Raw genomic sequence first — 25898 nt, forward strand, 5'->3', positions numbered from 1 at the left:
CAGCTGGGACCTGCCCTGAGACCTGCCTAGGACTTTCCCTGGGTGCTGTTAAATCTGTCCTCACCCTGGGCATCCTTGCACTGGTGCTGTTAAATCTGCCAGGAGAAGCTAGCAGGCGGGTGAGGTGGTGACACACCACTTCACGCCAGGGCGCCCACACAGCAGTGGGTGGGGTGGAGCTAGTTACTCTGGCGTGTGGTGGAGGAGACGCCCCATGGAGGGAGGAGGCAGGCTGGCTGGATGCGTCAGAGGGTCCGCACAGCTCTGAACTTGGGAGAGAGAGAAGGCTGGGAGGCTTGATCCCATGGTGTCACCACCAGATGGGGTGGTGCGACTTCAGTGTAAAGGGGCAATGGCTATAGAAAAGCTTCCCTGGGCCTGGCAGCGTCGAGGGGGTCACTGAGGAGTCTGCTGCCTACTCTGGGTCCGTTTCTGCAGCTGCCAATTGGAAGTCAGGCCCACACACATGTTTACAGGGCCAAAGGCCTTGTCAGTGGGATGATAAACACGTCATCCACCCAGGATCTACCAGCTGCAGCCAGCAAGTCCAGAGGGATTGTCACTCGTCCTAAGAAGGAATGGGAAATGGGGAGACTGCCCTCCCACCTGCTGGGGCAACTCCGTTCTCCCTGGGCCTCCAGCCCCACACTCAGCAGACGATACATGTCCACACGGCGGCCTCCAGTGGCCTCAGAAATGAGACCTCCCGCAGCACACAGCGCTGACACACCAGCCGATCTTATCAGCTCACCTGCAGCAGAAGGGAAGTTTGGTTCTCCCTCGTGTCAATCACCCAGCCTTTGTGCAGCCAACTTCAGCCACCTCCCCAACCTGTCCCACCTGATGGAGACTTCTTGCAGAAGCCCATCTTCCATGGGATCTCACATCTCTCCTTTGTTTGCTCTCCCTTCCCCGATGACCGCCAGCCCCTCCAACCAGCCCTGCCTGGACCCTAGATGCTGTCTTCTGTTTTGCATTTATGTTTTGAGAAAGACATTGCCCCACCGACAATCCACAAAGTGGCAGCGACTGCAGTCTGTTATCCAGGCTGCAAGGCCATCTGGACTTCCTGCTGAAAAGGTTGGACATGGTTTTAGGCAAGATTTTTATCAGATCCGTGAGGAAAACAAAGTCTTGAATGCATTACCGTCTTCCAAGGTTGGTGTCAGATTTTTTTCCCCTTGTCAGTTGCAAAACAAAGTGCAAAAAGATGACAAACCCAAGGAGCTGAGGATGAAGATACGCATCTCCAGAGGAAGCTTTGTCAAAGGCAGCAGAGGATAAACAAAAAATAAATTAGTTCTGGTTTTATCAGAAACTGGACAGACCTCCACTGGCATAATAGTCTCTGTGGCATCTCCAAGCCTTCCCGGGGAGTGCCCTTAGAACACAAAGGGAAAATCCGAGACGCTCACAACAAAGGCAGATTGCTCTCCAAAACCTATCAGCAGGTCTTTAAATGTGCACAAGAAGAAAGACAGAGGGGAAGGAAGGAAAACTGATCCCAAGAAAAGTCAGGCTGCTTAGAAATATCTCCTTCTTCTCTCTCTCTCTCTCTGTGGATAAGACAAAGACTCTTCTAAAAAGGTTCAACTTTTCAGTCAAAAAATGTTGGTTTCTTAGCAACATACCTGCTCCCGAAGGCTGTGGGGTTTTTTCTCCCCTCAGGTTACTGAGGAAAATCTGGATGGTTCTCATGCCAGCATCATCCCCTAACAGGGACCCTCGTGTGGAGAACAGGCTGCAGCCATGGTACACACACACCTCTGCCTCTCAGTCCTTGACCTGAGCCCCCGGGTCACAGATTTGCCAGGAGTGGGCCAAGACCTCAGATGGAGGACCGGGGTCACCTCCCCCAGATGCACAATGTCCAGGGGAGGGACGGAGTTTCACCCTGCAGAGCAGCCACCACCCCACGAGGGGACACAGGCCCCTCCCCACCCCGGGTGGGTGCAACAAGTCCCTTGCAAACACCCGCCTCGTCGTATCAGGAAAAAGAGAAAACTGCAAGCGCTGTCTGTGTGTCATGATCCCAGATGTCCTCACAGAGAAGGAAGGACCCAGCCTGGCCTCCAAGCCCAGCACTCTGTCTAACCAGGGTATAAGTAGGCTTCACAGTAAAGAGATGGTTGTTGGAAATGTAACTTACAAATTGTTTTCTATTTCTCTCTGGACAGACGTTTGTTTTGTCTGCTCTGTTCCCACAAGTGCAAGCCCTGGTACTCTAGGTTCTCTTAGTTTAGTTGAGATTCCCTCTGGGACAGGCTGGGAATCTCAGGACAGAAGGACAGACGGATGGGTGTGGTGTGGTGTGGATGGAGAAGCAGAGCGTGGTTAAGGGTCAGGGTAAGCCTGGACCCTGTGCTCTGGGCTCAACACCCAGCCCAGCAGAGTGTCCTGGGGACAGTGACCTTGACGAAGAGGCCGAGGGCAGGACCCAGGGATGCTGCGTCCATGCAAGGCTAAGGGGCTGGGGCATACGGGGACCCACCTGGAACCACATGGGACTGACTTCCTGCTGTGGGTCCTGATTCTTGTTGAGTGTGGTGGGGGCACTGCTGAGAGGAGCGACCCTCAGGCCTCCACGTGTCAGCTGACTGTCCCAGGAGAGGATCCACCCCGGGTCCCATGTCTTCAGTGGAAGGTGTGGATGGGTGAGGCCTGAGGCCCCACGTGGAGCAACTCCCGACCCTGGGGCGCCAGGGTCCAGTCTGTGCCTGAGGAGTGAGGCAAAGGCCAGGCTCAGTCTCCACACGTGGAGTCAGGAAGGCCACCAGTCCCAGGCGGAGCTGGATGCCCTGTGGAGCCTGGACACCAGCCTGGTGGCCAAGCAGCTTGGTGGCCAGGCCAGGATGGGGCAGACACTGACCGCCATGTGGTCTTCCCCCACTCTACCCCCGAGGCCCTGAAGGCTTGCCCTACCCCTGAGACGGCTGCCAGGCTTTGGGGACCCTGGGCTTCTGGTCCCTGGGACAGCTCCCAAGTGTCCGCTCTGCCCAGAGGACCCCAGGGGACGCGGACTGGGCCCGCAACAAGGGCTCTTTGTCCCTCCGCCGCCTCTGAGGGCCCTTCATCCATCCGCGGGGGCAGGACGTGAAGACACAGTCCCTTTCACTGAGATACCGGTGCTCTGTGGGGCGACGCCAAATCCTTTCAGAGTGCAGGTGCCTCTGGCCGAACACCGCCAGACATGAATCTAGTAAGAACCCGCTGTCACCCCAGCGTATCTGCCGTGCTTCCGACACACCCGGGGGCATTGTCTCCACGGCCTACTTCTTTTCAGCGAATTTGCAGCATCACCCGGCGCTCCTGTAGATTCCACGAGTACATCGGGTTTCTGTGTCCTCCAGGGCCATCCACGTTGTCGCAGACGCAGGATCCCCTTTTTCATAAAGGTGAACACGACTCCATGGTGTGTGTGTACACATATCGCGAGGCTGGTCTCGAGTATGTGATCCCTCAGCTTTTTCTGCCTGGGAGACACCCTCTCACCTTCATTTTCAAAGAGTGGCCTTTTTCTTTCCTTGGTGCTTTGAATGCACCTCTGTGGTCTGCGAGGTTTCTGCTGAAAAACCCAGTGGGGACCTCACGGGCCTCCCTTATGCAGGATGAGTCCCTTGCCTCTTGCTGCCTTCAGAAGCCTCTGTCTGTCTTCGACTTCCGCCATGGAATCACGGCATGTCCTGGCATAGACCTCGTCCTGCTCAAACCGCTTCAGATCCTTTGCTTCCTAAGTCTGTGTCTGTTTACTTCTTCAGGTTCAGGAAGCTTTTTTATCACTGTTTCTTTAAGCTTTCTGCCTCTTGTTCTGCCTCTGCTCTTCTGGGCTCCCATAATGTGTCCATCGGTCCTTTAACCGTGTCCCATAAATCCCTCTCCTGTCCATCCTTTTTTCCTTTCTTCTCCTCTGGATAGTTCCAAGTGACTCGTCTTTGAGTTCACAGATTTCTCTAGAAAGAGGAATTCCTGCTCGGCCAGGTCTGCTGGTGAAGCTCCCTGTTGTGTTTTTTTTTTATCACAGTCATTGTATTCTCCAGCTCCCGAATTTCTGTTTGGTTCTGTTTAATGATTTCTGTCTGCATTAAGCTCCTTGTTTTGTGCATGAATTGCTTTCCTGGTTTTGTTGAGCTGTCTATCTGCACTCTCGTAGCTCAGTGAGCTTCTATTAAAACAGTTGTTTTGAATCCTTTGTCAAGAAATTTGTAAGTCTCCGGTTTTCCCAGTGCCGTTTACTGGAAACGTGTTTTGGTGTCACGGCTCCGTGTCCTTCATGCTCCTGGTAGTCACATCTTGCCTTGGTGTCTGTGAGTTGAAGGGACCATCACCCTTTCCAGACTTGAAGGACTGGCTTCAACGGGAAAACCCTTCACTTGCTGTGGTGCCAGGCACCAGCTGGTGGCATGCATGGTGGCCCGGGGGTGGAGCTGGTTCCTGGAGTGGGAAGCACCAGGTCAAGGGCCCAGGTGTGTGTCCCACGGTGCTGTGTCCAGGGCACGGGGACAACAACCTTCCCCACCATGGATGTCCAGCTGCCTCTCCCATGTGTCTCACACAGGAAGCACGTGGTGGTGGATCCCTGGTCTCAGGCCTCCATGAACTTGAAGAATTGCCCAGTCCCAGCTTCAGTCAGAGCTACAGGTGTGCTGTTCAAAGCTAGTTAGCAATTTTAACCTACTTTATTTCTCCTTTGGGAACTGATTCTCAGGGTAAAGAGATGAGATTAGGGTCCAGGTCACAAGACGAAGGGTCTGAGAGCTCAGCATTTGGAGAACAGTGTTGACGTCCTGGTAATTTTTCAGAACAGGTGTGAGGCTCCCTTGCTATTCAGGCAATAGCTAAACAACTGCTCCCAAATTTAACAAAGCTAAGAAAGTAAACGCCGCGTCCTCTAAGGGGCTGCACTCCCCACAGAGAGCCCTTCCCTCTCGATGCGCAGCAGTGATTCTTCTTGTTTACGTCGTCTTCGATCCAGATGAGCTCAAACAGCCATGAATCAGCCCCAAACAGAGGCCTTCATCTGTGCACGTCCTCATGTTTTCACACTAATGAGAATTTAAAGATTCTAATTAGACCCAGATGCAAAATATCTCCCTGAGAAAACACGAGTGCAACAAAAGCAGAAATATCACATTTTCCAACATGGTTTTAGTTTTCTTCTACATGTTTATTGTATTGAAGTCAATTGTTAAAGCAGTAACTGCTGTTAACATGTTTAAATGAATGTGTCTATATCTAACCATTCAAATAATTATAACTACAATTTACCTAATCGATATGTAGATACGCTGGCATTTGTGCACACAACCTCAACTCTCAATTATTCAAGATAACAAACTTGGGGTCTCCTTATTTCCCAGCTTGTTGGTCTGTGGACAGGTGACCACAACAGCCGCCTCTGTGTGTAGGTGAAGGGGACGGGCTGCCCTGGGCACTGAGCTCCAGGCAGGCCCCCAGCCCTGAGGAGATGTTGAGTCAGGGGCTCCTTCAGACAGAGGACCCCATCTGACTCATCTCTGGATTTCAGAAGCTTGAAATCAGACTTGAAACCCACTAGTGTCTTGCTCAATAAATTTTGATTAATTTCTCTGCCCTGGGTAGGGGTTTGGGAGTGCTCCAGAAGCCCCAAAGGCAACATATTCTTTGACTGGGGTTTGTGTGGTGGGAGAGTGGTGTGTGTGTGGGGGATGGGGGTCTTGGGGTGAGGGGGCTGTGGAGGGTGGGAGTGTTGGGGTGGGGGTGTGTGTGGTGTGGGGGTGTGTGTGGTGTGGGGGTGTGTGTAGTGTAGGGGTGTGTGAGGGGGGTGGGGATGTGTGTGGTGTGGGTGTGTGTGAAGTAGGTGTATATCTGGAGGGTAGATATGTGTGGAGGATGGGTGTGCATGGTATGGGGATGGTGTGGTGTGGGGGTGTGTAGGGTGGGTGTATGTGGGGTGTGGGTGTGTGTAGAAGGTGCGTGTGTGTGGGGTGGGGGTGTGTGTGGGGTGGGGATGTGTGAAGTATGGGTGTGTGTGGAGGGTGCATGTTTGGGGAGTGGGTATGTGTGTGGTATGGGGATGTGTGTGGTGTGGGGGTGTGTGTGATGTGGGGGTATTGGGGTGGGGTTGTGTGTGGTGTGGGGGTGTGTGGGGTGTGGGTGTGTGTAGAGGTTGCATGTGTGTGGGGTGGATGTGTGTGTGGTATGGGGATGTGTATGGGGTGGGGTGTATGTGAGGTGGGGGTGTGTGAGGTGCGGGTGTGTGTGGAGGGTGCATGTTTGGGGGGTAGGGGTGTGTGTGGTATAGGGATGTGTGGGTGTGTAGGGGTGAGTGTGTAAAGGACAGGTATGCATGGAGGGTGGGAGTGTTGGGGTGGGGGTCTGTGTGGGGTGAGGGTGTTGTGAGGTAGGGGTGTGTATGGAGGGTGTGTGTGGGGTGGGGGGTGTGTGTAGGGGGTGAGGGTGTGTGTGGAGGGTGGGTGTGTGTGGGGTGTGGGTGTGTGTGGGGTGGGGGTGTGTGTGGGGGTGGGGTGTGTGTGTGTGGAAGGTGGATCTGTGTGGGGTGGGGGTGTGTGCAGAGTGAGAATGTGTGCGGAGTGGGGGTGTGTGTGGGGTGGGTGTGAGGGGGGTGTGGGAGGGGTGAGGGTGGGGGGGTAGGGGTGGGGGGGTGGGGGAGGGGTGTGTATGTGTTAAGGGTGAGTGTGTATGTGGGGGGGGGGCGGGTAGTGATGTGTGTGTGTGTGTGTGTGTGTGTGTGTGTGTGCGGTGTGTCTGTGTGTGGGTGGGGATGTGTATGTGTGGGGGGGGTGGGTGGTGTATGTGGGGGGTGGGGGTGTGTGTGTGAGTGGTGTGTTGGGGGGATGTGGGGGGGGTGGTGTGCATGTGGGGGTGTGTGTGTGTGTGTGTGGTGTGTCTGTGTGTGGGTGGGGATGTGTATGTGGGGGGGTGGGGGTGTATGTGTGGGCGTGGGTGTGTGTGTGTGAGTGTGTGGGGTGGGGTGTGGGGGGGGTGGTGTGTGTGTGTGTGTGGTGTGTCTGTGTGTGGGTGGGGATGTGTATGTGGGGGGGTGGGGGGGTGTATGTGTGGGTGTGTGTGGGTGTGTGTGAGTGTGTGGGGTGGGGTGGGGGGGTGGTGTGTGTGTGTGTGTGTGGTGTGTCTGTGTGTGGGTGGGGATGTGTATGTGGGGGGTGGGGTGTATGCGTGGGTGTGGGGGTGTGTGTGTGAGTGTGTGTGTGTGGGTGTGTGTGTGGTGTGTCTGTGTGTGTGGGGGGATGTGTATGTGGGGGGGGGTGGGGGTGTGTATGTGTGTGGGGGGTGTATGTGGGTGTGTGTGTGTGTGTGTGGTGTGTCTGTGTGTGGGTGGGGATGTGTATGTGTGGGGGGAGTGGGGGGTGTATGTGGGGGGTGGGGGTGTGTGTGTGAGTGTGTTGGGGGGATGTGGGGGGGTGGTGTGTGTGTGGGTGTGTGTGTGTGTGTGTGGTGTGTCTGTGTGTGGGTGGGGATATGTATGTGGGGGGGTGGGGGGGTGTATGTGTGGGTGTGTGTGTGTGTGTGTGAGTGTGTGGGGTGGGGTGGGGGGGGTGGTGTGTGTGTGTGTGTGTGTGTGTGTGTGGGTGGGGATGTGTATGTGTGGGGGGGTGGGGGTGTGTATGTGTGTGGGGGGTGTATGTGGGTGGGTGTGTGGGTGTGTGTGTGGTGTGTCTGTGTGTGGGTGGGGATGTGTATGTGGGGGGGTGGGGGGTGTATTATGGGTGTGGGAGTGTGTGTGAGTGTGTGGGGGGGTGTGTCTGTGTTGGGGGGATGTGTATGTGGAGGGGGTGGGGGGTGGGGGGTGTATGTGGGGGTGTGGGGGGGGTGTGGGGGGGTGGTGGTGTGTGTGTGTGTGTGTGGAGTGTGTGTGTGTGTGTGTGGTGTGTCTGTGTGTGGGTGGGGATATGTATGTGGGGGGGTGGGGGGGTGTATGTGTGGGTGTGTGTGTGTGTGTGTGAGTGTGTGGGGTGGGGTGGGGGGGTGGTGTGTGTGTGTGTGTGGGTGGGGATGTGTATGTGTGGGGGGGTGGGGGTGTGTATGTGTGTGGGGGGTGTATGTGGGTGGGTATGTGGGTGTGTGTGTGGTGTGTCTGTGTGTGGGTGGGGATGTGTATGTGGGGGGGTGGGGGGTGTATTGTGGGTGTGGGAGTGTGTGTGTGACTGTGTGGGGTGGGGTGGGGGGGTGGTGTGTGTGTGTGTGTGTGTGTGTGTGTGTGTGGGTGGGGATGTTTATGTGTGGGGGGGTGGGGGTGTGTATGTGTGTGGGGGGTGTATGTGGGTGGGTGTGTGGGTGTGTGTGTGGTGTGTCTGTGTGTGGGTGGGGATGTGTATGTGGGGGGTTGGGGGGTGTATTGTGGGTGTGGGAGTGTGTGTGAGTGTGTGGGGGGGTGTGTCTGTGTTGGGGGGATGTGTATGTGGAGGGGGTGGGGGGTGGGGGTGTATGTGGGGGTGTGGAGGGGGTGTGGGGGGGTGGTGGTGTGTGTGTGTGTGTGTGGAGTGTGTGTGTGTGTGTGTGGTGTGTCTGTGTGTGGGTGGGGATGTGTATGTGGGGGGTGGTGTGGGTGTGGGTGTGTGTGTGTGGTGTGTCTGTGTGTGGGTGGGGATGTGTGTGTGTGTGTGGTGTGTCTGTGTATGTGGGGGGATGTGTATGTGTGGGGGGGGTGTGGCAGGGTGGTGGTGTTTGTGTGTGTGTGTGTGTGTGGTATGTCTGTGTGTGGGTGGGGATGTGTATGTGGGGGGTGGTGTGGGGGTGTGTGTGTGTGTGTGTGTGGTGTGTCTGTGTGTGGGTGGGGATGTGTGTGTGTGTGTGGGGTGTCTGTGTGTGTGGGGGGATGTGTATGTGGGGGGGGGTGTGGCAGGGTGGTGGTGGTGTTTGTGTGTGTGTGTGTGTGGTGTTTCTGTGTGTGGGTGGGGATGTGTATGTGGGAGTGGTGATGTGTGTGTGTGTGTGTGTGTGTGTGGTGTGTCTGTGTGTGGGTGGGGATGTGTATGGGAGGTGTGGGGGGGTGTATGTGGGGGGGGTGTATGTGGGGGTGGGTGTGAGTGTGTGGGCAGGTGTGTGTGTGGAGGGGGGTGGTGTGGACACTGCTGTTGCCGAGATGATCAGGAAGGTGCCGCCCGGGTGCCGGGCTGATGAGCATGACGTTCATCAGTGTCCTCAGAACACCTGGCCCGAGGCTGACGGTAGGATGGACGAGTCAGAAAGACGAGTGTAGACCAGCCAGGTCGCCAGCGGTGCGGTCATCCTGACTCCAGGTGATAAAAGATCTGCAAATGGCCTAACTGGTGAGCATCTTCTCACCCCAAATTGCCAAATTTTCACTAAACTCGGCTGTGTGAAGCTTTCATGTGTGTGTGATTGCTGCTTACAACCGATGTATTCACAGTGCATATCCGTGCCCAGGGGTGTAGGTCAAGTCAATACACAGCTTTCTGGGCCCCTCTATGTTCACCTGTTGTCCAAGTTCTTTGAAAGCACGCCCAGCAGATGGCATACCTCGAGGTCAGGGTCATCCAAGCAGCGGGGCGGGATGGCCCAGGGGAGTCATGGGCACCAGAGAAGCCGTTACTGGAATGGCCATCTCGACCATCACAGTCCAAGCTCTGTGCCAAGTTCAGAGCTTTTCCATGGTGCCAAGAAAGGGTGACAAAGGCCTTCCATCTTTCATACCTTCCTTCAGATTCATTATAGGCATTCGGTAATTCAAGATATAGAATAATTGAATCATTGCACACGTGTTGACCAGTCCCTGACTTTGAAATGAATGAGGCTTTATTGCCATTGTCAGTAAACAGGAGCCATGACCGAGGCCTGGAGCCCAGCTTTTCCTCGGACCCAGAGGACTGTTGAGAGGGAGACTGGGGAAGATCCTTGCCTGTTCATGTTCACTGCACCCCCTCTGAGCCATGCCTGCCCTCTGGCGGCCTGATGACCATCCCAGCAGCTTTTCTCCAGCCTTCCCAGTTCCGGCCGCATGGATGGTCAAGAGCAGACACAAGTCAGCCCCACTCCCTCGACCGCTGGCAGCCTGCCTCCGCCTCCAGATGCCCACTCACCTCGTGTGCTGTGGACAAGGTGGACAGGAGGGCGAGGGTGCCCCATCCTGCCCTGCCCATATGCAAATCTAACCTTTCTGATATTCCAGCAGCATAAACCCGAAGGCGGGATTTCAGCAGGAAAATATTTACCCAAAGCTCTCTCTCTCATAATCTATCGATTTTAATATCCTCCCCACTTTGGCTGAATGTCAATTTTACCCCGAGGACTACTCCTGGAACACAGTTTATTTACTTAGGCCTTTCAAAATATTAGTGTTGGAAATAAGTGGAGTTTGAGTCTATTGGTGTTCCTATTTAAAGTTTATTTTTCCTATTTGAATAATGCTGGTAATTTGCCTCGGTAATTGGGGCCGGCGGGCAGCATGAGGCCCACATACACACAAGTAGCATCGCGTTCCTGTTTTCATTAGGAACGCGCAGCTCATTAAATGCCGAGCCAACTTCCCCACTTAACCTCTGGAAGCAGAGCCACCTGACGATCATCATCGTTTAACCAGAAGCCAGTCCGTTCTCCTCTGATCACTTCTGTTCCAAGTGTCCAGCCTGTGCCAAGTTCTGCACGAAAAGCATCAGCGGACCCCAGACAGAGCTCGTCAGGCCCTGAAGGGGCTGGGCGGCTCTGCAGGCTCTGCAGCCCCCACCCCAGTCATCCTGTCTGCTCCTGCAGAAGAGAAAGGGACATGGGGGAGGCCCTGGGCATCATGTTTCCTCCCACTGTAAGCCCCAGGAGAGGCCATGACCCACTTGGGGAAGACACAGCGACCCTCTCCTGCTACCAGGGACCTTCGGAGGCTAAATCACCAGCCGCCGAACATCCTCTTTTTCATATTTAACAAGGAATTTATGTTGCAAACGACACTTCAGCTCATTATTCAGGATTTTTGCAGTGTATCTTTAGCTTCTCTGCACACGGCTTTTGATATCGCAAAGCTGGCTTCTCACCCATCCCCACATCCAGCCTCTACTGCCCCACCCAGACCCCACCAGACTCTCCCTGTTTGCTGCCCTGAGGTGCAGATCACCCACCCTGAGGGTGCCAGGAGGGGCTTCACCACAACTCTCGCTGGGTTTGTGCCCAGAGGCTGAACCAGACCAGACTTGGGGGTCTCTGTAGGACCCCGCCCCTCCCCCCAGGACGGACTAGACCAGGCTCGGAGATCTCTGTAGGAGCCCCCTCCTCCCCATCAGGGACGGACCAGACCAGACTCGGGGGTCTCTGTAGGAGCCCCCTCCTCCCCATCAGGGACGGACCAGACCAGACTCGGGGGTCTCTGTAGGAGCCCCCTCCTCCCCATCAGGGACGGACTAGACCAGGCTCAGGGGTCTCTGTAGGACACCTCTTCTCCCTGCTCGGGTGGACTAGATCAGACTCGGGGGTTTCTGTAGGACCCCTCTTCTCCCCGCTAGGGTGGACTAGATCAGACTCGGGGGTTTCTGTAGGACCCCTCCCCTCCCCATCAGGGACGGACTAGACCAAAAAGCACTGATGCTGCACTGTGCAGCCTGCAAGCTAGAAGCTCAGTTCAGCTCAGTTCAGTCACTCAGTCGTGTCCGACTCTTTGCGACCCCATGAATCGCAGCACTCCAGGCCTCCCTGTCCATCACCAACTCCCAGAGTTTACTCAAACTCATATCCATCGAGTTGGTGATACAATCCAGCCATCTCATCCTCTGTCATCCCCTTCTCCTTCTGCCCCCAATCCCTCCCAGTATCAGAGTCTTTTCCAATGAGTCAATTCTTCGCATGAGGTCGCCAAAGTATTGGAGTTTCAGCTTCAACATCAGTCCTTCCAATGAACACCCAGGACTGATCTCCTTTAGATAGGACTGGTTGGAACTCCTTGCAGTCCAAGGGACTCTCAAGAATCTTCTCTAACACCACAGTTCAAAAGCATTAATTCTTCAGTGCTTAGCTTTCTTCACAGTCCAACTCTCACATCCATACATGACCACTGGAAAAACCATAGCCTTGACTAGATGGACCTTTGCTGGCAAAGTAATGTCTCTGCTTTTGAATATGCTATCTAGGTTGGTCATAACTTTCCTTCCAAGGAGTAAGTGTCTTTTAATTTCATGGCTGCAATCACCATCTGCAGTGATTTTGGAGCCCAAAAAAATAAAGTCTGACACTGTTTCCACTGTTTCCCCATCTATTTCCCATGAAGTGATGGGACCGGATGCCATGATCTTCATTTTCTGAATGTTGAGCTTTAAGCCAACTTTTTTGCTCTCCTCTTTCACTTTCATCAAGAGGCTCTTTAGTTCCTCTTCACTTTCTGCCATAAGGGTGGTGTCATCTGCGTATCTGAGGTTATTGATATTTCTCCTGGCAATCTTGATTCCAGCTTGTGCTTCCTCCAGCCCAGCATTTCTCATGATGTACTCTGCATATAAGTTGAATAAGCAGGGTGACAATATACAGCCTTGACGTACTCCTTTTCCTATTGGAACCAGTCTGTTGTTTCATGTCCAGTTCTAACTGTTGCTTCCTGACCTGGAAAGTGGACTGGAAAGATCCCCTCAAAGTTTGCTGTTGGTTGGGGTGCTCACCTCCACCCTAGGAGACTGAAGGAGCTCCACACAGCCCATGGAGGCACCCTAGAATCTGAACTTACAAAAATAATTCAAGACACAAGCTTGCTTTTGAGTAGTTAGCTGCTTCTACCATAAACCAAATGGAGAAAAATCAAATTATCTCAGAGTCTGATTAGTTGGGTTTGCAGTAACCAGAGTTGACTGTATGTATCAAATCTCAAGTGATTAAAACATTAAAAATTCCTAGTGTTAAATTAGATGGTAAGTCTGCATCTCCCAACGTGAATTCTAAGTTTCTGCCTGGCTTCTAACACACCACGTAATCAACAACAACATTTACACATACAAATCCAGCTATGAAGAACTACATGCAGCTGCAAGCATGTATGTGATTTAATTAAAGCCAATCACTGAAAATAGTTGCAGTGCTGGGGATGAGGGGATGGGGACTGGGGAGATGGGGGACCTGGGGGATGGGGGTGGGGGGTGGAGAGGGTTTGTGAGGGAAGGAGGCCTGAGCGCAGCTCCAGGCTGAGTTCCTTATGAAGCCCCAGTATGTTCATTTTGCAGAAGGTCTGAGGAGATACCTCAGTGCCTTAACAGAGGACATGCACTTTTCCAATGCAGATGGTTATTCACGATTCTCTCCTTCTGACTTTTAAACCCAGAAAAACTAAGGGTCATAGTTCAATATATAAACATTCCATAACTGGCAAAACTACAAGCAAGACTTTTCAAAGCCACCCTAGAAAGTAATGCTGGTTAAATACCAAAGAAGCGAGACGTCTCAAAGCCGCCCTAGGAAGTGGTACTGGTTAAATATCAGAGAGATAAATTTTAACTGGCTAAATACCCCTGTGCATCTTAATTAGACTGTCCTCCACCCAGAGTAAGAAAAGTTAAAGAAATTTTTGCTTTTTTCTTTCTACATTCACCTTTATAAAATGTTAATTGAGAAATACGCTTAACATAAATGTCAAGGACCCCTTAAAAGGATAAAGAAAAAAGGCTTGTAGGGGAGATGTTTAAAGGAAGGTCTTGATGGAGGGCGGGTGGTTCAGAGGCCAGATAGGGCGAGGGTGGGAGGGGGTGCTCAGAAGCAGGGGTGGGGGGCTCTGGACCCCGCCATCCAGGAAGCACCTGGAAAGTCACTGAAGAGAAAGGGCGGTTCCCAGATGTTGGGATGATTCCTGGGTGTTGGGGTGATTGGTTCTGTGACACAGGGAAGAAAACGGGAACCAGCTGTCAGTGGTGTGAGCACCAGCCCCCCCTCAACTGGAGGAAGCCTCTGAGAGGCTGGAGGGAGGCAGGGACAGTCCCCCCAGGGTCCTGCTTGAGGGCTCGTGCCCTGGGGCCACGCTGGGCCAGAACTGCCGTGGCCGGCTTGCCATCTTGAGGCCAGGGGGTCACGGAGTAGGCAGCGGGCCCCGGGTAGAATGGAGGAGGGAGGAGGCACGGTCACAAGGCTGCTGCTTGTGTTTTCCAGGAATTCGCAGATGCCGTGTCCCAGCTGGTCACACAGAAGTTCCGAGAGCTGGCCGCGGGCCTGGCCTCGGCGCACGCCCGCCACAAGGCGCTGGCCGGGATCGTCATGACCCGAGGTAACGCCTCCCCACCGGGAAGAGGGGGCAAGCCTGGAAACAGGACCCCCTCCCCATGAAGACACGGAACAGAGCAGATAGTGCGCCCCCCCCCAGAGCCCCAAAAAGAGCGACCAGAGGGCACGGCAGTCCCTTTTCGTCAGGCATGTCCCACACCCCATGGTCGGGGGGACCGCAGCCTCCTGTCTGCAGGAGCTCAGCCAGGGTCAGGCCCCACAGGGAACCCCTTACCCTGAGATTCTTCAGTCCCCCTCTCAGGGCTCACACCACCCTGAACAAGCCCATTGCAGGAGACACAAGGCAGGCCTTCTCCAGCCCCCACCCCTAACCGCTCACGGACAGTGACAGGACAGTGACAAACAGCCCATCAAGGCTGCTCTTACCAGCCAGGTTCAAGAAAGTGATGCTTAGTTTTAAACCATCAATTTGGGTGAAAACATCTCACTACTAAATAACCTACTAATAGTAACTAGCCATCTGGTTATTTGAATTCAACTGTTGCTAGCTGCAAAGTTTGGGGTGAGCTGGTAATGACCTACCAGAGAACGATTACTGTCCAAAAGCATGGGTGTTAGAAGCCAGACAACCAGCCCCCTTCCCTCTCACTCTAGACACCAGAGGCTCCTCCAGGGCCACCGAGTGCAAGGCCACTGGGGTCAGGGCAGCAGCGCAAGGACTCTCACTCAGTCTTTCCAGGCTGGGAAAACCGAAATGAAAATGCCTCCTCCCAGGGTAAGCTGGTGACTAGGACAAAGGACATGAAGAGCCCTGGAATGTAAGAATCACTTTATAAGGGTAATGTTCTAAGTCAAAGGCAAGTCTCTTCCGTCAGTGACACTGTTGAATTTGGAGCAGGTGCCCCACGGGAGCCACCAGCATTCGGTAACCCTGCCACTCTGCCTTGATAGAATAAACAATGTCCCAAACTAAGGGCTAAGAGGCCCCCTCCCCAGTCCAGACCACTGCCGCTGGAGGCAGCCCTCCATCCACGCGGCCACAGCAGGCAATCCACGTAAAGAAACTATATGCATTGGTTGACCAAAATGTTCATTTGGAGCTTTCCATAAAATGTTATGGAAAACTGCAAACAAATTTTTTGGCCAACCCGATACAACATGGGCTTCCCCAGTGGCTCAGTGGTAAAGAATCCATCTGCCGATGCGTAAACACAGGAGCCACAGGTTCAATCCCTGGGTTGGGAAGAATCCCCTGGAGGAGAGTGTGGCAACCCACTCCAGGGTTCCTGCCTGGAGAATCCCATGGACAGAGGAGTCTGGCGAGCTACATAGGGTTGCAAAGAGCTGGACAGGACTGAGATGACTGAGCACATTGTGTGCAATATTACATGAATGATGGTAAACCTACACTGATTAGTAGCTTATGAACATGGAAGAATAAATTACTGACATTTACTTTCCTGAAGAGAAGGTTTAATAAACATATTGATTAAAAAGAGATTAGGAAATATTTTGCAAAATAACTAATAGAAATATTTTCAAATATTCACTTACTTAAAGGTGATGGGCAATGTAATCAGAATTCTAATTCAGTTATCGGAGCAAATGCCTAAGAAACTCTAAAAGGGGGTGATGTGTCTTTTTCTAGCTCTTATAACATATGTTACAATGTTATAAATTAAGTTTATTTTGAAATAAAATCTGACAGGTCATCCCCTCCATTTTTAGGCAAGAAGCCAGTTCACCCACATCAATTAGCTCATGAGTGAGGCTGATGCCGTTTTGTAGCCACTCTGAGAAATACAATGGCAGAAATATATACTTATGAACAGCACTGCTTTTACCTTTATGAAAACACTGCATTCACTGGGAAAAGCACAAAGAGAAGAGAACTTACAAGTGGAAGTTTCCATCCTTGGCCCCAAGCAAACTCAGAGGCAGACATTTTAATCATTTTAAATTTTGCTCTTGTGACTCTAAATACTGTGCTCGTTCTATGTTTCAAGATTTTCTGTTCTAAATCTTATCAATTGATTCACCCTATGAAAAAATGGATACTATTTTATTTTCCATTTCTGTATCTATAATACCCACTTAACCCTTTGCTTTTCACCCTGTTAGATTGGATGGGGCGTCTTCACTTTCCATTTTGTAAATTGGGGCTTGGTGGTGTCAACCCTGTCTTCCCCTGGTGACGTCTCTGCATGTGGACGGATTTTTATGTCATCACCGATGGCGTTCATACTCTCTTCTGTGTTCTGTGCGTAGGCTGTCTCCTCTATCTCGCCTCTGCAGTGAGTTTAAGACTGAAACCGCTAAGCAGCATCTACACTCAGGATGCTGTAAGTCACAGGGCAAAGTCAGGTGACTTGCAGGAATCTCACGGTTCTCAGTGCAGGAGTTGCATCTCTGAGGAAAGAGCCCGTTCCCCTGTTGGGTCATATCCATTCTCAAGCCCCCCTACCTCTCAGACCATGTGACACTGAAGGTTGGTCTGAGCAGCTAGACTTCCTTAAACCACTTTGGGGGGGTGGTCACATGACCTCCAAGCCCTCACACCTGTGGGGTGCACCTGTGCTGGAGTCTCTGCCCGCCAGGCCAGGGGTCCCATACCACCCACCTGGACCGCTGTCTCAGCATCCATGCCATGCTCCTTCTGTCTCTAGAAACATCTTTAAAATGCGTAGGATGGTAACTGAATCTCCACATCTCCGGGAGCTTTTAACCCAGGTCTCTTGCTCCTGGGAGGGTGAGCTGGGGTGTCTGAGCTCACGCTTGCTTGCCCTGGGTATTTTCCAGGGCTTTTCTCGGCTCTCTCATCCAGTATCTCTGACTAGAAATGTCCTAACTGACATCTGTTTGCAGTGGCTGCCCCACCCCTGCCACGGGAGGGCAGGGTCTTTTTCACTTGAATGCTACATAATTTCATAAGACTGTGTAGGTGTGAGCCAGTCACCTTCCCTGACATATTTAAGTCATTTATTTTGCAATTCTTCCTGTATCATTTATTTGATAAATTCCTTCTTTCATTCACATTTTTGTCAAATTTTCAACATTCTCAGCTAACTCCCCGTCTTTCACCTTTCTGTTAATCTACCTTTTACTCTGTGTTCCTGGAATTTTCCAGGCAAGAATAGTGGACTGGGTTGCCCTTCCCTTCTCCAGGGGATCTTTCTGACCCAGGGATCGAACCTGGGTTTCCTGTATTACAGGCAGATTCTTAACCATCTGAGCCACCAGGGGAGACTTGCTGTTAATCTACCTTTTTCTCTGTGTTCCTGGAAATTCCCTGTGTATGTGACAGCACTTCAGTTGCCCCGTGTTCTAATTTTTGCAAGCTATTGTCTGCAACTCCTGTCTTGTCCTCTGGTTCCTATTTCTTCAGAGGATGCTCTTCTTCTTTCACTGCCGGCCAGTCTCTTCAGGTTTCTGACTCACCAGCACATGACTGAGCCTGTCTCTGGTCCCTAATCACAGTGATTCCTCTGTGATCGGTGGCGTCTTTCTTTAGTTTCAGTTTTTCCCTTTTATCCTGGTTTTGATTTCTGTCTGAACATCCACATTTGTGAGTGAAATATTGGTCCAATCATCGTAGGCACCGCGCATGGATTTCCCACCCGAACAGAAATGCTGCCTGCCCCACCCGCCCTGTTTCCCGCTGCAGGCGCCTCCTTGAGCGGAGTGGGCAGGAGTTGGTCATCCACAAGGGACCACCTGAGGCCGAAGCGAGGAGATGAACCTCCTGCCAGGTGTCCCTCAACCCCACGCATCCGCTCTAGGGGGGCAGCCCCTGAATTAAAATGGGACGCAGGCTCCACCGGCCCTCAGCCCAACTCAGCAGCATGCTTTCTCTGCAGTCAGTGCTGGAAGGCAGGCCCATTCCCAGGGCTCCACTCACGGGTCCTGGCGATCAAGCCCCGCCCCCAGCCACACTCCCCCTGGAACCCCTCCTTCCCGTAGGGCTGGAAATGGAGGAGAATCAGAGCCTCTGGACCGTGTTCCGGTGGAGTCTGGGTCAAGCTGTTCTGACAGTGCCCACGCTCCCACGAAGAAGCAATTTCTGAGCGGCTGTTTGTCATGAGTCTCAGTTGATACGAAAATTGTAATTTTGATAGCATTTTCACATATGCCAATCAGTTGATTGCACCAACCCCAAGAAGTGGGAAAGGTGGGAATCTTTATTATCAATTTGAAGAAGTACAGACACCAAGACCAAGAGGCCAGGTGACCCTCACGTCTGATGGGGGGAGGGGGTGTGCAGAGCTAAGATGCAGCCACAGGCTCCAGTACTTCATCTACGTGGCCGTGGACACAACTCAAGGCACAGTGCTGAATATCTGTCCATGCAACTGCTTAGGTCTAAGATTATGAAAGAGCCAAAAAAGGGGTCCCCTAGTGTATATTTTTAGAAGTTTACATTTAAACCTGTCTTTTGCCAGCCTGGCCTGCCAAAGTTAGAAGCTTTGGTTTCACTCTCTCCCATGTAAGTTAACTCTTTCCCATTTAAGTTAACGTGCAGCTTTAAAAAGTGAAAGAAAGTGAAAGTGAAAAACATACATGAATGCGGTGGAGAGCACAGCCCAGGACAGCCCCGTCCAGAATGCCAGGCCCTCTGGGCAGTGGCCAGGCCTGTCTTCTCTGGGAAAATTGGAAGTGCTAATGAGCTCAGCATTAAACGTCAGCCAACCTTTCACAGTAATGAGATGTTAAGAGATGTAGAGGTGCTTTGTTGCGTGCATTTTGCTCAGGTGAGCAAGGAGGTGGAGAGTTGAGTTGGACTCTGGCTTGAGAAGAACTGACACTTAAACATTGCTTTCCCATTGGCACTCGATAGATCCTGACAGATCAAATACAGTTGAGACTTCTTTCTGTCGCCAGGAGCACAAGGGAACATCCACCTTCACAGAGGCCTCACAGAGGCAGGATTCAAGGACTTTGTCCCTATATTCCCAAATGCTTTTCCTCTTTTCCTGAATGACTGGCAGTTGCTTCGATAGTAAAATTAAAAGTGGGGTATTTTATTTATGTGCAGGAGGATGCAGGGGAAATGAGTAGGAGCAAATGAACTGGACAGAAGCCCCGTGCTGTGGTGAAAGATGGTAAATGATGAACTGGATTCCAAGGAGTCGGTCATAATAACAGTTTAGTTGATGAAACATCTCCATGGAGACACAGGGCACATTGAGATTCCAAGGGGTGGACACCTCACAACGAGGAGTGTGACGGACAATTGATTTTAAATCTGGGGTTTAAACTGTTGGTTTAAACCACAAAATGCAGGATGGATTTACCACTGACCCCACATAGCATGCGTACTGACTTATTTACGGTAAACGTCTCCCCTTAAAATGGAGCAAGAAAGAACATGTGGACCACCCAGACCACCCCCAGCTCACATGCAGATGAACAGGAGTTTCCTGCTAAGTCACTTCAGTCGTGTCCAACTCTATGCGACCCCATAGACGGCAGCCCACCAGGCTCCCCCGTCCCTGGGATTCTCCAGGCAAGAACACTGGAGTGGGTTGCCATTTCCTTCTCCAATGCATGAAAGTGAAAAGTGAAAGTGAAGACGCTCAGTCGTATCCGACTCTTAGCAACTCCCTGGACTGCAGCCTACAAGCTCCTCCATCCATGGATTTTCCAGGCAAGAGTACTAGAGTGGGTTGCCATTGCCTTCTCTAGAACACGAGTTTAGTCTAGAAGAATTCACCAGGTCCCACCGAGTAGGAGCTCAACCAGGTGATGGGCAGCAGCCCTGACTGTGGGCTACATCTCAGAAATGCCTATGTCCACCTGCATCAGGAAGGCGGCATGTGTCAGGAGTACATGAAGAAGGGAAGATGACTGAACCTGGGCCGTGTTCTTCTGAAATCAGACGCTCCCATCAAAGCCATTTAGATGCCACATGTAGATGATCATCAAGTCATAGCCCAGCATTTAACTGCCCCAAAGATTTCATGGGGGAAAAAACCAACTCCTTATTTTCTTTGGTGGCGATAAACTATCCTCATCTTTTTTCCAGTCTCTAAATTTAGTGGAAACATAACACAAAGTTTGTTAGTGAAGGAATAACAGAAAAAACACTAACATCTAGTGTTTGTCCATGTGCCAGGAGTGGCTTTAGGGTGTTTAAACCATGTTATCTTATTCAACAAAATACTCCACGTTCTCCCTAATTATCCATGCTGGGCACAGCTGCTTGTAAAAGAGGTGGCTGGAGGGAGGAATGAGAGAAAGAAAAGGATAGTAGAAAGAAGAAGTGTCAGGAAAGCCGCGGAGTTCATCAGCTCTGACTGCCTCCCACACCCACCAAGGCGGCTGCAGGTCCAAGGATGTTCTGAGGGGTCGGGACTAATTAAGGTACCAACAAGAAGCTGGGTAAAGCTGTACCTTTGAAGAGATTTTGATCTTCAAATACGTGTACTGGGGGAGGGGGGTCACTCTGGGAGAAGCCCTTGGTATCCTCTGAGTAGAGGCATGGCTCTCAGGAAAGCCAGGACTCAGGATTTAACCTGGAAATCAGGGTCTTGGCTTCACCGCAGGTCGGGTTGGCTCAAGGTGGTCTCACAGTCCTGTCTCCTGTTCCGCGGGGCTTTTTGACCCCACCCCCTCTGGACCCCCAGAAGCAGGAGCTGCTTTCCTTATTTACATAACAATATCCCTCAGAGCTCCCCATGGACCCGAAAGCTTGGCTAGGAAGGAGCTTGCATAGTCCTGGACAGTACCAGAGGGGACACCTGAGCATCAGGCCCACCCTCAGGGAGTCTTCCACTTAGGGGGTGATCCTCAGCCGAGGGCTGGGTGGCAGCAGGGTTCCCGGGCTCCCCAGAACCTTCCGCTGGCCAGCTCGCTGTCTATTTATAGATAAACTTGAGACTCAGGTTGGGGGAGGGGTGGGGACAGAGCGGGAGAACAGACTCAGTGCCCGCAGGGAGGGCAGCGGCCGCGGGCTCTGATGCCGCCTCTGTTCCCCAGGCCTGGACGCCAGACAAGCCCAGGTGGTCGTCCTGTCCTCGGGGACAAAGTGCATCAGCGGCGAGCACATTAACGACCAGGGGCTGGTGGTCAACGACTGCCATGCGGAGATTCTGGCCAGGCGGGCGCTGGTCCACTTCCTATACGCACAGCTGGAGCTGCACCTGAGGTGAGCATGAAGCCTGCACCTGTGTCCCTCCGCCCTGGCATCCCCTGTCCTGGCGTCCCCTCGGTCATGGTCAGCCCTGCACCTGCCAGCGGCCATGCCCCGAAAGCACGCGCCTCTTCACTGGGCCGTCCCAGAGGCATCTCGCTTAAGGGCCCCCTAGGCAGGGGCAGACTCTCGGTGGCCCCCAGCACAGCGGGCATCTCAGCCAGGTCTGCTGCCCCCCACACCCTCTAACACAGGGTCCCGGTAGTCGCACAGAGCAGGGACAGGCCCAGGGTGCTGAGCAGACGAACGGGGAGCAAGGCCTTCATATACTCTGGGAAGTTTTATCGGAGCCCCTGATCTGCAGCTTCTCCTCAGTTCCAGGCCTGGGGTGGGTTGGCCAGGGCTGAATGTGGGGAAGAGAGCTGGAGATCTCAACTAACGTGAGGAGGGTTTTCTGCCCTGAGTGTCCAGGTCAGAAATGTTTCCAAACACCCCTGACTCTGGATGTGTCACCATGACCCGGGCCTGGCTGTGCGCTCCCAGCTGCACGCTGCGGGCAGGGGGAACGGACACTCAGGCCCCTGCCCTGGGGGTCGTGGGGAGGGGAACAGCAACAGCTGCAGAAAGCCAGGGCTGCGCGTTTGCCCCAAGGTTCTGGGGAACTGTGGCTGGGGGCCTGGGGAACTGTGGCAGGGGGCCTGGCGCAGTGTCGGGAGGCAGAGAGGCTGGTGGGACACCTCAGGGGTTCCCAGGCTCCGCCTGTGTGAGGAATCAGCAACCACCAGGAGGAAGGGCGCGGTGACCGGCAGGACGAGGGTGTGGGCGGGGCCTGCGGGTGTGGGCGGGGCCGCTGGCAGGCCGCAGCCGGCTCCTCCGTGCGGACGGGGGGCTGGCTCCTTCGTGCAGGGGGGGGCTCCTCCGTGCGGAGGGGGCTCTTCTGTGCAGGGGGCTCCCCTGTGCGGGCGGCCGGAGGGGTCCATGAGCAGAGTTCCTGGGGGGCCGCGCCTCTCTATCCCCATTCTCCATCTGACTCAGAACCTGGTGCAGTGTAGACGTGGTGCCCTAGGGAACGCGGGGCCCCACGATCCCTGGCACGGACAGGCGGCCCCGAGGACGCAGGACGGGGAAGACCGTGGGGGCCAGACCCAGGGGGCTCCACGCGGGGGAAGACACGCGCGGGGTGCGGAGGCGGCTGTGAGCAGAGCCTGGGGGCCCAGCCCCGGGTCCCGGCTGAGCACCCGCTCGTCTACAGCAAGCGGCGCGAGGACAGCGAGCGTTCCATCTTCGAACGGCTGAAGGAGGGCGGCTTCCGGCTGCGAGACGGAATCCTGTTTCATCTGTACCTGAGCGCCTCGCCCTGCGGAGACGCGCGCCTGCACTCACCCCACGAGCGCGCGGCCGAGCGTGAGTAAGCGGGCTCCATCACCAGCATCACCAGCGTCATCACTGTCACCTGACAGTTCAGTTCAGTCGCTCAGTCGTGTCCGACTCTTTGCGACCCCATGAATCACAGCACTCCAGGCCTCCCTGTCCATCACCAACTCCCGGAGTTCATTCAAACTCATATCCATCGAGTCGGTGATACCATCCAGCCATCTCATCCTCTGTCGTCCCCTTCTCCTTCTGCCCCCAATCCCTCCCAGCATCAGTCTTTTCCAATTAGTCAACTCTTCGTATGAGGTCGCCAAAGTATTGGAGTTTCAGCTTTAGCATCAGTCCTTCCAATGAACACCCAGGACTGATCTCCTTTAGGATGGACTGGTTGGACCTCCTTGCAGTTCAAAGGACTCTCAAGAATCTTCTCTAACACCACAGTTCAAAAACATCAATTCTTCGGCGCTCATCTTTCTTCACAGTCCAACTCTCACATCCATACATGACTACTGGAAAAACCATAGCCTTGACTAGATGGACCTTTGTTGGCAAAGTAATGTCTCTGCTTTTGAATATGCTATCTAGGTTGATCATAACTTCTCTTCCAAGGAGTAAGTGAAGTGAAGTGAAGTCGCTCAGTCGTGTCCGACTCTTTGCGACTCCATGGACAGTAGCCTGCACCAGGCTTCTCCGTCCATGGGATTTTCTAGGCAAGAGTACTGGAGTGGGTTGCCATTTCCTTCTCCAGGGAATCTTCCAGACCCAGGGATAGTACACAGGTCTCCCGCATCTAAGGAGTAAGCGTCTTTTAATTTCATGGCTGCAATCACCATCTGCAGTGATTTTGGAGCCCAAAAAAATAAAGTCTGACACTGTTTCCCCATCTATTTCCCATGAAGTGATGGAACCGGATGCCATGATCTTCGTTTTCTGAATGTTGAGCTTTAAGCCAACTTTTCCACTCTCCTCTTTCACTTTCATCAAGAGGCTCTTTAGTTCCTCTTCACTTTCTGCCATAAGGGTGGTGTCATCTGCATATCTGAGGTTATTGATATTTCTCCCAGCCTTCTTGATTCCAGCTTGTGCTTCTTTCAGCCCGGCATTTCTCATGATGTACTCTGCATATAAGTTAAATAAGCAGGGTGACAATATACAGTCTTGAGGTACTCCTTTTCCTATTTGGAACCAGTCTGTTGTTCCATGTCCAGTTCTAACTGTTGCTTCCTGACCTGCATACAGGTTTCTCAAGAGGCAGGTCAGGTGGTCTGGGATTCCCATCTCTTTCAGAATTTTCCACAGTTTATTGTGATCCACACAGTCAAAGGCTTTGGCATAGTCAATAAAGCAGAAATAGATATTTTTCCTGGAACTCTCTTGCTTTTTCTGTGATCCAGCAGATGTTGGCAATTTGATCTCTGGTTCCTCTGCCTTTTCCAAAACCAGCCTGAACATCAGGGAGTTCACGGTTCACGTATTGCTGAAGCCTGGCTTGGAGAATTTTGAGCATTACTTTACTAGTGTGTGAGATGAGTGCAATAGTGCAGTAGTTTGAGCATTCTTTGGCATTGCCTTTCTTTGGGATTGGAATGAAAACTGAGATTTTCCAGTCCTGTGGCCACTGCTGAGTTTCCCAGATTTGCTGGTGTATTGAGTGCAGCACTTTCACAGCATCATCTTTCAGGATTTGAAATAGCTCCACTGGAATTCCATCACCTCCACTAGCTTTGTTCATAGGGATGCTTTCTAAGACCCACTTGACTTCACATTCCAAGATGTCTGGCTCTAGGTGAGTGATCACACCATCGTGATTATCCAGGTCGTGAAGATCTTTTTTGTACAGTTCTTCTGTGTATTCTTGCCACCTCTTCTTAATATCTTTTGCTTCTCTTAGGTCCATACCGTTTCTGTCCTTTATCAAGCCCATCTTTGCATGAAATGTTCCCTTGGTATCTCTAATTTTCTTGAAGAGATCTCTAGTCTTTCCCATTCTGTTGTTTTCCTCTATTTCTTTGTATTGATCACTGAGGAAGGCTTTCTTATCTCTCCTTGCTATTCTTTGGAACTCTGCATTCAGATGCTTATATCTTTCCTTTTCTCCTCTGCTTTTCACTTCTCTTCTTTTCACAGCTATTTGTAAGGCCTCCCCAGACAGCCATTTTGCTTTTTTGCATTTCTTTTCCATGGGGATGGTCTCGATCCCTGCCTCCTGTACAATGTCACGAACCTCCTTCCATAGTTCACCAGGTACTCTATCTATCAGATCTAGTCCCTTAAATCTATTTCTCACTTCTACTGTATAATCATAAGGGATTTGATTTAGGTCATACCTGAATAGTCTAGTGGTTTTCCCTACTTTCTTCAATTTGAGTCTGAATTTGGTAATAAAGAGTTCATGATCTGAGCCACAGTCAGCTCCCAGTCTTGTTTTTGCTGACTGTATAGAGCTTCTCCATCTTTGGCTGCAAAGAATATAATCAATCTGATATCGGTGTTGACCATCTGGTGATGTCCACGTGTAGAGTTTTCTCTTGTGTTGTTGGAAGAGGGTGTTTGCTATGACCAGTGCATTTTCTTGGCAAAACTCTACTAGCCTTTGCCCTGCTTCATTCCGTACTCCAAGGCCAACTTTGCCTGTTACTCCAGGTGTTTCTTAACTTCCTACTTTTATATTCCAGCCCCCTATAATGAAAAGGACATTTTTGGGGGGTATTAGTTCTAAAAGGTTTTGTAGGTCTTCATAGAACCATTCAACTTCAGCTTCTTCAGTGTTACTGGCTGGGGCATAGGCTTGGATTACCGTGATATTGAATGGTTTGCCTTGAAAACAAACAGAGATCATTCTGTCATTTTTGAGATTGCATCCAAGTACTGCATTTCAGACTCTTTTGTTGACCATGATGGCTACTCCATTTCTTCTAAGGGATTCCTGCCCACAATAATAGATATAATGGTCATCTGAGTTAAACTCACCCATTCCAGTCCATTTTAGTTTGCTGATTCCTAAAATGTCGACGTTCACTCTTGCCATCTCCTGTTTGACCATTTCCAATTTGCCTTGATTCATGGACCTAACATTCCAGGTTTCTATGCAATATTGCTCTTTACAGCATCGGACCCTGCTTCTATCACCAGTCACATGCACAACTGGGTATTGTTTTTGCTTTGGCTCCACCCCTTCATTCTTTCTGGAGTTACTCCTCCACTCATCTCCTCTAGCATATTGGGCACCTACCAATCCGGG

The 25898-nt window shown here is 52.2% G+C and overlaps 1 protein-coding gene across 1 annotated transcript in view; it reads left to right on the forward strand.

Moving 5' to 3' along the window:
* The window catches only part of ADARB2 (adenosine deaminase RNA specific B2 (inactive)), a 237677-nt gene that overhangs the window by 204180 nt on the left and 7599 nt on the right, over positions 1-25898 (forward strand). Inside the window, exons 4-6 of the mRNA XM_052651313.1 lie at positions 14083-14197; positions 21130-21298; positions 22536-22687. Of these exons, the coding sequence (XP_052507273.1) occupies positions 14083-14197; positions 21130-21298; positions 22536-22687 (436 nt within the window). The remainder of the gene's footprint in view (positions 1-14082; positions 14198-21129; positions 21299-22535; positions 22688-25898) is intronic.

Source organism: Budorcas taxicolor, chromosome 13 (genome assembly GCF_023091745.1).
Source record: "Budorcas taxicolor isolate Tak-1 chromosome 13, Takin1.1, whole genome shotgun sequence".
Lineage (NCBI taxonomy): Eukaryota > Metazoa > Chordata > Mammalia > Artiodactyla > Bovidae > Budorcas > Budorcas taxicolor.